This window comes from Suncus etruscus, chromosome 6, assembly GCF_024139225.1.
Source record: "Suncus etruscus isolate mSunEtr1 chromosome 6, mSunEtr1.pri.cur, whole genome shotgun sequence".
NCBI classification, from domain to species: Eukaryota; Metazoa; Chordata; class Mammalia; order Eulipotyphla; family Soricidae; genus Suncus; species Suncus etruscus.
In genome coordinates this window covers 32,777,964-32,790,076 of record NC_064853.1, presented here as the reverse complement: position 1 = coordinate 32,790,076, position 12,113 = coordinate 32,777,964, and the positions used below count along the sequence as shown (strand labels likewise).

At 44.7% G+C, this 12,113-nt stretch overlaps 1 protein-coding gene and 1 long non-coding RNA gene across 2 annotated transcripts in view; both read right to left on the bottom strand.

Moving 5' to 3' along the window:
• The window catches only part of LOC126011441 (uncharacterized), a 36,494-nt gene that overhangs the window by 16,829 nt on the left and 7,552 nt on the right, over nt 1-12,113 (bottom strand). The window lies entirely within an intron of this gene.
• Nucleotides 4,591-6,243, bottom strand: LOC126011201 (S-adenosylmethionine decarboxylase proenzyme 1-like). Its single transcript, XM_049774935.1, has one exon. The coding sequence runs from the start codon at nt 6,156-6,158 to the stop codon at nt 5,148-5,150; it is 1,011 nt and encodes a 336-aa protein (XP_049630892.1). The 5' UTR covers nt 6,159-6,243; the 3' UTR covers nt 4,591-5,147.

Here is a 12,113-nt window from a genome sequence, read left to right as displayed (position 1 = left end):
CTAATGTGAGTTGTCCACTAGGATTAGAAACTCGTCAGAGAGGGAAAGGCGAAGTGCATTCCAGTCCAAGCCTTCCAATTAGTAGCCAGTGAGACTGACAAAAGCAGGTGAAGGAAGCTTGAGGTAGAAAGGCAGGAAGAAAAAGCAAGAACAGAGAGGAGAGCAATATGAAACTCAAGGGGTCACACTTAGGCTAGAGCAAGAACACTGCTGAGAAGCTTGTCTGATAAGAGCATGGCAAATACAATGGAAGGCACAACAGGGCTGGGAAACATACCTAGCAACTAAGAGAGACAAGGAATTAGGAAGAGAGATGTGGTATGCCAGAAAGGGTCACATCCACCCAGATCCTCACACAGTTCAGGGACAAATTGACATGTTGAAGCACATAGATACAGATCAGTGGAGAGTAGGCTTCCATACATGCTTTATGTAAACAGGTGCATACATACTGACCATTTGTGGACAAACATCAATACATACAGGCCCTATGCACACACTTTCCACAGTCAACTAGAAACATCCACACAGACACAGACCTGACATACCAAAGCACAGCTCACTCATACATATGCACAAATAGGCCCACACACATTTCTATGCATACAGATGTTCTTACATATATATGGAGAGAGAAAACCAGATACTGGAACACAAAGCTGATCAGAATGTATGAATATTTTGAGCTCTGTGGCCTTCCACACCTTCGCTTTCTTCCTGCGCTAGTTTCTTGTAAGCTTAGTGGGCTCCCACTGAAGAAGTGTGAAGAAGAAACAAGTACTTTAGTGTCCTCATGGCTTCATGAGACGTAAGTCTAAGTCCAGTCCTGAGCTCAGTCCACTGGCCACCACATGCCACTGGGCTAGAGATCCGTGGCCACGCAGTCTGTGGTTTCTGCACAAACTAGACTTGGTGATTTATTCTAACTGGCCTTTTTTTCCTCCCTGCCACCCCATCTTTTTTAAGAGTTGAAAAGAGAAAAGTTTACTGGAAAGCAGAAGAGAAAGTTCCTCCAGCCCGGGAGGAACTTAGTATAGCACTAAGTTAACCACCCCTGTTCTTCCACTGCCAACAGCATTATACTCTGCAAGGGAAACCTGAGAAATGATTGAGTCTCCTCAGAAAACAAGTGTATCTTCCCACCCACATCTACTTCAAGTACCCATCAAATTAAAACCAGAATTATAAATAGTTGCAACTTTACAATGTAATTGGCAACACATATACTCTAGTATATTACAAGACTATAAACGCTCTGTTTCTCTGGTTAAGCAATCCCTGAGAAGGAACAGTGTTCTGTGTTTGCCAAGGGAGAAGGGCCAATGCCCGGGACACGCAGGCTATCGGGGAGTGAGGTGGCATGTTGTGGGGTTTCTGTCTCTGTGCAGGGCCCAGCTCGTCCAGGAATGGTCAGCTGCCTTAGAAGCCTTGCCAAGGCAGGCCTAAGAGTGTCGTGGGCTCTCCCCTTGCCTAGACCTCGGGCCCCTTGGCTTCAGCCACAGGTGCTCAGAGTCCTCTCAGGGTGGACAGATAGTTCGGTGTCCTCGGCTTGCACGCGACGGTACCTGGGTGCCCAACTGACCGGCAGTGAGCTGTCCCGCTTTCTCAGCCGAAGCGCTCTCGCACCAGCAGCATCAGCTTCTTCTTGCCCTTGTAGATCTGTTTGAGGTTCTCGATGAACTGGGCGAACTGCAGGTGGCCGTCCTGGGGGAGCAGGAAGGTCTCCCGCGCCTTGCTCAGAAACTCAATGAACTCTCCGTAGTGGCGCGGGCTGATGTGCGTCAGGCGTGAGTGCGTCGTGTTGATGTAGGCGTTGATGGTGGCGTCCAGCAGCTGGCGCAGCGGGGCTTTGTCAGTGGACATGAGTTTGCCAGAGCTGCGGCGGCCGGGGATGCCAGCCAGGCCCGGCGCGGTCACCGTGCAGCGCCGCAGGATGTCCGAGAGCACGGTGGCGCAGTGCACGCTCTTCACCACCAGGGGGATGAGAGCCGCCAGCTCGTTCTTGCCCAGAGAGTGGCTGAGCGCACAGGCCCAGAGCACGTCGTTGATGGCCGGGTGCGTGTCCTGGTTGTAGGCCAGGTTGAGGTGGCTCATGGCCAGCGAGGCCAGCTTGAAGGCACGGAGCGGGTAGCCGCGGAGCTCCATGTAGCGGGCGATGGTGAAGAGCTGCGAATGCGTCATGCCTCCGGCAGCAGCGTCGATGGCTATCTGATAGGCGGCCTCGAAGGCGATGTGGTCTTTCTCACAGAGAGTGAGGGCGGACAGGGCGCAGCTCTGGGGATCCTTCATGGCGCACTGCAAGGCCAGGGTGCGGGCACAGCTGGCCAGCTCCTCCCGCTGGGGATAGTCCAGGCTGAGGCGCAGGATAGTGGTGTGGGACACGGCCGTGGCCGCCACGATGCTCGTGGCCTCGGTGGGGGTGAAGAGCGTGTACCAGCTCTGCAAGATGCTCACCAGGGCGCGCACACCTGTCAGGGAGAGCCTGAGCTCAGCCGCGGCCACCTGATCGGGGTCTGCCCAGATCGCCACTGGGGCTCAGAGCTTGGCCTGCAGAGACGAGTTCTCCCCTCCTCCTCAGCAGCCTTGAGATGATCTGAGGCAAACCAGGGCAAAGGGAGCACCCCAGATGGCAGACCCTGCTTGGGGCCTCCTCCCTCCCTCCCTCCCTCCCCCAGATCATAGGGCTGAACCAACCACCTTAGGTCCTGGATCGGCTGCTTGCAAGGCAAACACCGCTGTGCTATCTCTCCGCCTCCTCATTTATGGAATAGTAAAAAAAAGATAGGGTGGTAATAATATCCAGAAACAACAGAGATGAGGACCAGGAGGATCAGTCCGTGGTAGAAAGCTTGTCATAAATAGCAGGGAATGCAGTTAGAGCAGAAAAGGGAGAGAAGAGACCACTCTGACAATGGTAGTTGGAAATGATCCCTCTGGACTAGAACTGGGTGTGAACAGAGGATACAGAAATATGCCTGATCCCCCCTTCAGTAAGATATTGCAAAGCACTGTCTCAATAAAAAAAAGGGGGGGAATAGGGAGAGAAACAGAGAGAGGGAGAGAGACAGAGAGAAGAAAAAAAAAGGTCTGTCATAGAGGCAGGCAGGGAAAATGGGGACGTTGATGGTGGGAGATGTGCACTGGTGAAGGGTGTTGTATATTGTATGACTAAAACTCAATCATGAATAACTTTATAATTGTAGGGAAAAACAATTTGAACAACTTTCTTTTTTTGGGGGGGGGTCACACCTCGCAGCGCTCGGGGTTACTCCTGGCTCTACGCTCAGAAGTCGCTCCTGGCAGGCTCGGGGAACCATATATGTTTTTGGGTCACACTTAGCAATGGTCATGGGCTACTCCTGACAAACTCAGAGAACCATACAGGATGCTGGGAATGAATCCGGTTGGCTGCATGCAAGGCAAATGCCCTACCCACTGTACTATCGCTCCAGCCTGATCAATTTTTAAATAAGTAAATAAATAAAAAGCACTATATGGATGTTATCACCTTTTGCCTACTTTTTTTTTGCTTTTGGTGCTTAGGGCTTGCTCCTGGCTCTACACTCAGATGTCGCTTCTGGCAGGCATGGGGGACCATACGGGATCCCGGGATTCGAACCACCATCTGTTCGAATCAGCTGCATGAGATGCCCTACCACTGTGCTATCTCTCCAGACCCAACTTAGTCTTTTTTTTATTGATTTTTTTTTTAAATTTTGAGAGGGTTTTGAGCTATACCTCGTGGTGCCAGTTTAACTTATGCAACACCAAGAAAGAACCCAGGTCAACTGCATGTAAGGCAAGCACCTTATCTCTGAACTCTCTCCAGCCTTCTACTCACACTTGAAGGACATCTTGATTGATTCCAGTTTTTCATTATAAATAATGCTTTGTTATATATTTATGTGTAAGTTTTGGAGTGGACATTTTTACCAACTCATTTTGGTAAATCCTTGGGAATACAACTATTGGATGACATGGTAAGATTCTGACTAATTTTGGGAAACTGCTCTTTGAAAGCAACTAGATTCTGCATCCCCACATGCACACTGTCACTACTGCCGTACATTCCCATTTGATGTCAATGATTTGAACATTAGCCACCCTAAAAGGGATGTGGTAGCATCTAGCTCTTGTTTTTTTTTTGTTTGTTTGTTTTTGTTTGTTTTTGGGCCACACCCAGTGGTGCTCAGGGGTTACTCCTGGTTGTCTGCTCAGAAATAGCTCCTGGCAGGCACGGGGGACCATATGGGACACCGGGATTTGAACCAACCACCTTTGGTCCTGGTTCGGCTGCTTGCAAGGCAAACACCACTGTGCTATCTCTCCGTGACCTAGCTCTTGTTTTAATTTGTATTCCTCTGAGTATCTTTTTGTTTGCTTGCTTCTCATTTGTGTCTCTTCTTGAGTGAGGCATTTATTAAGATCCATTTTTAAATTTAGTTGTTTTCATTATTATTTTTTTAAGTGTATTGCTTAATTGGGGTAGAGGAGGGAAAAAGGAAAAGTGGTGGGAATAAAGAAGTCAATTAAAGGAATACAAATATAGGAAGCAATGTTACAACAGTAATACACAATAGTCGGCAATCATTTTCTTAAGAAGACTCGATTCATGGAAGAAAAATTTTAATTGCTGTTGCAAAAACATCTGTTTGAAGTAGAAACTGGTTTCAATATTAGTAGAGAATAGAAAGTGGAGGTAACTAGAAGTAAAAATCCTGGCAGCATACTAAAATAGTCCCAGGCAGTTAGGCTGAAGCCAACACCTAGTGAGGACGAAAGCCTTGTCTGTGGGGGATTTTGGATGATATCTGGAGGAATATTACACTGTGCATAAACCAAATTGAATTGTTTCCACAAGTGTTGTAATGTTTTATATAATAAAAGTTTTCTACATGCACTTCAATTTCACAGCAAGAGTGGCATAGGATACCTAAACATAGGAGAGAGCATTCATGCAAGATATCTAACTCCTTGATATAATAATGCATACAATTCAAAATGATTACACTATCTTTACATCTAGGGCTTTCTGCAACTACAAGGTGGTGGTTATTGAAAGCATGGCCCCTGGTATCAACATCTAAAAAGCAGCCACCACCTTCTATGTGCGTTTTCATTTTGCGTTTTTTCTTCATTTCTCTTAATCAACTCTGCTGTTGCTGCTTTTTAGCGAAACTGGTAAAAACAAAATTGTCATCATTAAACATAGCACTCTGGCAATCAAGACGTTTAAAACCTTCAATCTTCTGGGGCGAAGAAAGCACTGTGCGACATTTAGAACTCTGATTTACAAACAGGGTGGTCCCTAATTTTCCTGGCTTGAAGACTTCCACCACTTTCCTAATCAGGTCATCATAAGAGGTCTGACTTAAGTTTGTTTCAAAGCTAACATAAGAGAATTCTGGTTCTGGAGTGATGTGAATAGTCCAGTAAGTTCCATCCGATTTCATTCCATTCATCAAATACCCACAAGGATTGAACAGTGTGGCATCAATGACAGAACCTGGTATCAGGTCACAAATTCCACTCTCACGAGTGACATCCTTTGCAGTAACACCATCTTTCATGTAGAACTGGTCCAGAACTGCTGGGTCAAGCTCACTCATCAGAATTTCCAGAGTTTGATCTGGCTGACTGATTACCCGACTCTCTGGGAAATCCAAAGTATATAAGTACCAACAGTCAGAATTCATACGTCCCATACAATATGCTGCTCCATTTGGGAAAATTGCATTAAGAAACTCTATTTCTTCCTGGAAATTCCGGTGTGGGTACCCTTGGTGAGAAGGCTTCATGAAATTCTTACGAGAATAAAAGAAGCTTTGAATCGAGTCAAACCCACTGTAATCCCTAGCAAGTTTCAACAGGGGAACCAGTGCCTTCAGCAAGAGGGTGGTACCACATGTCTTCAAAATGAAACGTCTCTTGGAGACAAACATGCTACTCTCACTGAGTACATAAGCTTCCTGCTTGTCAGTTTTTGTCACACTTATGATTGAACATTGCACATCCTTCAAAAGTATGTCCCACTCGGATCTCGGGATGGTGCGCAGATCCCCAGAGCCTTGGCTGGCGCTGGCCCTGTCTGCGGGCTGCCTGGAGAACCAGACCTCCAGCAGCTTCTCGGTGCCTTCGAAAAAATGTGCAGCTTCCATCACCGTGCGAAGAGCGAACAAACCGACAACTACAGAAAATCAACTAAAATTACATCTTTTTTTCCTTGTCCTCTCTCTCTCTCTCTCCTGCCGCCGCCGCTGCGGATTGTTCCAGCTGTGTGAACTAATAAAAAAAAAAGTTCAGGTTCCCTTTTTTTTAATTCTTTTTGGCTATAATTTTATATTAACTTTTTTTTTTGTAAAAAAAAAAAAAAAAAAAAAAAGGACTCATAAAATTTTTTCCCTGGCTTTTTTTTTTTTTCCTTTTCCCGTCGAGTGTGTTCGTGAGCGAAAAGTTGAAAACAAACGAGTCTGTTGGGAAAGAGGCAAGAGATAAGAGTCCAAAAAAAAAAAAAAAAAGTCCAGTCTCTTGGAGTCCGTGGGTTCCCCGTTGAAGAGAGCAAGAGCGAGCGCTAGCTAATGTCGCCGGCCATACTGTGGAAGCGCAGTTGTTTTCATTATTTAATAGTAGCTTGTGTATTTGGGGTACATGGTCCTTACACAATATACGCTTGCAAATATTTTTACCCAACAGTGCCTTTTCAATTTCTTACTAGTGGTTTCCACAAAGCATACTTAAACAAACAAACAAAAACAATCCACCTCCCAAGTAGTGCCAGAGGGACTGAGAACCATTCCAGTCTGTACAGCTGGGCTGGTGGTTTAATGTTTGGGCTGACAATGTTGCTGTTTGGGCCATGCAGTGCCAAAGATTTCCTGAGGTACCTTGGTGGTGCTTTGGGGACTCCAAGACCTCACTTAGCAGTGCTCAGGGACCCATGTTATACTGGGCATCATTGGTGTGAGGTAGCATTTCATTGTCATTTGTTTCCTTGATAGTGAGTGAATATGAATACTTTTTCATATGCCTACTGTGTTACCTGTATGTTCTCTTTAGGGATGTATCTGTTCATTTTTTAATGAAAAATAACCATTTTTATGGTTATTAGTTTTTTCACTGTTGAGCTTTATGAATGTTTTATGTATCTTGGATACTAGATGTATGCAGTTATTTGATTATGGTATGCAAACATTTCTCCAATTCAATAGGGCATCTTTTCATTTTAGCCCAAATTTCTTTGCATATAAAACTTAAAGATCTTTATTGAGGTACTGTGATTTATACTGTTAATGAAGGTTTCATGAGGGGCCGGTGAGGTGGTGCTAGAGATAAGGTGTCTGCCTTGCAAGCGCTAGCCAAGGAACGGACCACGGTTCGATTCCCCGGTGTCCCATATGGTTCCCCCAAGCCAGGGGTGATTTCTGAGCACTTAGCCAGGAGTAACCCTGAGCATCAAATGGGTGTGCTCCCCCCCCAAAAAAAAAAGAAAGAGGAAGAAGAAAAAGAAGAGAAAAAGAAGAAATGAATGAAGGTTTCATGCATACATCATTCTAATATCACACCCAAAACACACTTCCATCCACCAAGATCCTAACGGATCCTAAAGATCCCTCCCATTCAACTGTTTCTCTTCATTTAAAACTTATTGTTTTGGTTTTTGGGTCACACCCAGTGGTGCTCAGGCTACCATATGTGATGCCAAGATTTGAACCATTTTCCATCCTGGATCGGCTGCTTGCAAGGCAACCACCCTACACTGTGCTATCTCTCTGTCCCCATTTAAAAGCTTTTGAATTTGATAACAATTAGAACTATTATATAAAAAATGATGAGAGGTATTGCCTCTAGGGTATTTGGGGGGGGAACACACCAAACTGTGTTCAGTGGTTACTCCCAGCTCAGTGGCCAGAAATCGTTCCTGGCAGGCTTAGGGGACCATATGGGATGCGGGATTTAAACCCGGGTCTGTCCTGGGTTGGCAGTGTACAAGGCAAATACCCTACTGCTATGCTATCTCTCTGGGCCCCTCCTCTAGGGTAATTTAAGGGGCCATAGGTGAAAACTCTGCAAAAGGGCTGAGGGTATGAGACTAGAGAGCCAAGATGTAAAAAAAAAGGGGGGGGGGAGCTACAGGGGGAAAAAAAGTCAGAAGAGGGCCATGGTCAGAAAAAAGAAACACTGCTTTGGAGAACCTTGTTTAATTACACTTAAGGTTTTAAAACCTAGGATAAAGTAGTCTTTATAAAGTAAGTGCCTGGGTATTTGTGGAACTCACTAGCAGATAGAAGTTTAATGGATCAGAAAGACGGTTTAAGAGCCATACAATTACATTTCTTTTTCAAGTTAGGGAAAATTTGTGGCAAAAAACCTTACAGCTCTGTGACCTTTCTGTATGGTCTGTTATGTTCTAGAGATCAATCTTCCTGAATCAAGAATCCTCTTTCACTCTGGAAACAAGTGGCTGTACCTATTATTCCCAGTGTCTTGGTAAAAACATACTTTTTATCTTTCCCAGTTAAGTCTGGTGACCAGTGCCTGGGAACCATGACTTAGCTGAGCTGCAGAAAGGCTTAAAGCCATTCTGAGGTTGCTTAACTGGCTAAGGAAGTAGATGAGCTCTATTACCTCAAGCATATTTGGATCAACTAAAAACTTAAGAACTGATTGCCCCCCCCCCCCAAAAAAAAGATCCGGTGCCACGGAGATAGCTCAGAGGATTAGTGTGCATGCTTTGCATGATGGAAGTCTGGGTTTGATTCCCCAGCCTTACATGGTCCCAGAGCACAGCATGGTACAAAAACTAAGAATGAAATAGAAAGGAAAAGAAGAGGAAAGAAAAGAAGAAAAGAAACTCTGGATTTTCAGACAATTCATCAAGACATAGCAAGCTACTCAACAGTAATTCTAGATCATTTAGGGCATATTTTGTGGTAGGTTCAATAGTATAAATCAGGGGTCTCAAATTCGCGGCCCGCTGACCATTTGCAGCCCTCCGTACAACATTTTGTGGCCCGTTGCCAGCCTTCAAATATCGCAATATTCACGATTATTCGCTTATTGAATAATCGCAATAAAAAGGCATTAGTAAGAAAAAATGGCATTAAACATTCGCATACCCTGAGCAGTTTTGTTTGGGGTATGCAAATGTTTAATGCGATTTTTTGCGATTTTTTTCTTACTAATGCGATTTTTTATTGCGAATATTCGGTAAGCAAATAATTGTGAATACTTTGCACCTAGCGCAGACGTCATTTCTGCTGCTCCTGCCCACTGTCCCTTGCATTATCAGAAGAGGCCTAAGGGAGAGAAGGGAGAGAAGTTTATTACAGAATTAGATTTTGTCATACCTTCATCATGACTTCATCAAAGCCTGCAGTGAAGAGAAAGATTGATGACGAACACAGACAATTTCAGGAAAAGTGGGAGACAGTATTTCTTTGTTGAGCACAGGGGCAGCCCCACATGTCTTATTTACTCAGAGAAAGTTGCAGTGCACAAGGAATACAACTTGAAACGCCATTATTCAACTAAACATGCTGAGGAGTGTGCAAAATATCAAGGAAATGAGAGAGCCAAGCGGGTTGCCAGTCTTAAAGCATGTCTAATGAGGCAACAAGATTTCTTCCAGAAAGCAACCAAAGAGAATGTTGCATCAGTTGAACTAACCATGGTTAGTGAGATGATTGCTAAGGCAGGGAAACCATTCACAGAAGGAGAGTTTGTTAAAAAAAAAATGCATGTTACAGGCTGCAAGTATTATCTGTCTGGAAAAGAAAGGTCAGTTTAGCAAAATCAGCCTTTCTGCCAACACTGTGGCAGAGTGCATTTCTGACATGTCAAGTGGCATTTATCATCAACTGTTGTGAGAAAGCCAAATGTTTTGATGCATACTCAGTTGCTCTTGACGAGGGCACAGATATAAGACACTGCGCAGCTCACAATTTATGTCCGTGTTGATTGCAATTTTGAATTGACAGAGGAGCTGCTCACAGTAATTCCAATGCATGGCCAGACCACCACTAATGAGATATTTTGGCATCTGTGTGATGCCTTTGAGAATGCAGGTTTGCCATGGAAGAGGTGTGTTGGAATAATAACCGATGGAGCGCCATCGATGACAGGGAGGAAAAATGGACTGGTGGCACTTGTTCAAAAAACACTTGAAGAGGAGGGTGTAGAGAAGGCCATTGTTCTTCACTGCATTATCCATCAGCAGGCCTTTTGCAGTAAATGCCTGCCGTGTGACAATGTGATGTTTGTTGTTGTGAAATGCATCAACCAAATCAGATCCAGGGGCTTAAAGCACAGGAGGTTCCGTGCTTTTTTAGAGGAAATGGAGTCAGAATATGGAGATGTGCTCTATTTCACCGAGGTACATTGGCTCAGCAGGGGAAATGTCCTGAAAAGATTTTTTGAGTTGAGAGAAGTGAAAGCCTTCATGGAGAAGGATGGGAATGCTGTTTCTGAGTTGAGTGATCACAAATGGCTCATGGACTTAGCTTTTCTTGTTGACATCACACATAAGCTGAATGTACTAAACAAGATGTTACAAGGCCCGGGGCAGCTTAGCAGTGCTGCCTATGACAACGTGAGAGCATTCTCCACAAAACTTGTGTTATGGAAACCCCAGCTCTTTCAAACAAACCTTTGCCATTTCCCAGCATGCAAGGAACTTGTGGATGCAGGCATACCATTCAGTGGTGAGAAATATGCTGATGCTATTTTTAAGCTAGAGAAGGAATTTGATCACAGATTTGCTGACTTCAAAAAGCACAGAGCCACTTTCCAAATTTTTGTGGACCCCTTTTCCTTTGATGTGCAAGATGCCCCTCCTGTGCTTCAAATGGAGCTCATTGACCTGCAATGCAACTCTGATCTCAAAGCCAAGTTCAGGGAGATTAGTGGAAAAGCAGACATGCATGGGCAATTTTTGAGAGAATTGCCCCCCAGCTTCCCTGAGCTTTCCTGAATGTTCAAGCGCACCGTGTGCCCTTTTGGGAGCACATATTTGTGTGAAAAGTTATTCTCCACATTGAACTTCAATAAGTCAAAGTACAGGTCTAGACTTAAAGACGATCATCTTCAAGCCATACTGAGGGTCTCAACTGCTTCCTCTCCAAAGCCAAATGTGGTTCAGATTTGTGAGAAGAAGCGCTGTCAAGTCTCTGGCAGCAAGGAGTAGGCAAAAGATGCCATGTTCAGAAGAACTGTTCATGATCTTCACTCAATGTTCTATTCATGTTCAGAATAAATAATTAAAACTGTTAATAATGACTTTTGAGGACTTTTTTTTTTTTTGTGAAATCCCTTATGCGGCCCTTTCTCACCCCAACTTTACATCCTGCGACCCCCAGGTAAATTGAGTTTGAGACCCCTGTCCTAGTTCGTTCTTGTGCCTTTTCACTATGTGAATTATTTCCTGCATCAAAATCTGCTTCCAGACCTGCATCTCATCAGATCCTCGTTTTGGAGCTTGTGGCTCACTTATAACAAAAAACTTCAAAATAAACCTAAGTATAACAAGACCTTTAAGAGCACTGGATGTCACGTTTGCTTACTTTCTATCATCTATCCTTGCACCAAAGGGCGATCCTAAATCTATAGCATAATTCCCAGGTTATCGCAGGAGTTACTCCAGAAAATTCGAACCTCAGATGAAATTATCTCCCAGTACTCAGGGATCACGTCTGGTGGAGTTTTGGAGACCATATATGGTGCTGGGGATCAAACCTGAGTCAGCCATGCATAATGCAAGTACCTTACCTGCTGTACTATCTCTTTGGCCCTAATTTAAAAAAATGTTTTGCCACACCCAGTGGTACTTAGGGCTTACTTCTGGCTTTGAACTCGGGGATCACTACTGGTGATGCTCAGGGATCTATACGGAGTGCCAGGTATTGAACCTGGGGCAACCACATGCAAGACAAGCACCTCACATGCCATATATCACTCAGCCCTGTTAAGTCCAGGAGAACGATGCGCCGTTCAAAGACACCAAGACCACAGTCTCATGCAAAAACAGGGGGTTTTATTTTCTATTACAAGCATGCAGGGGCTGTCTAGAATCCAGCATAAGCCAGAAACTGCCAGCCCTGAGCCATGAGCTTACAAGC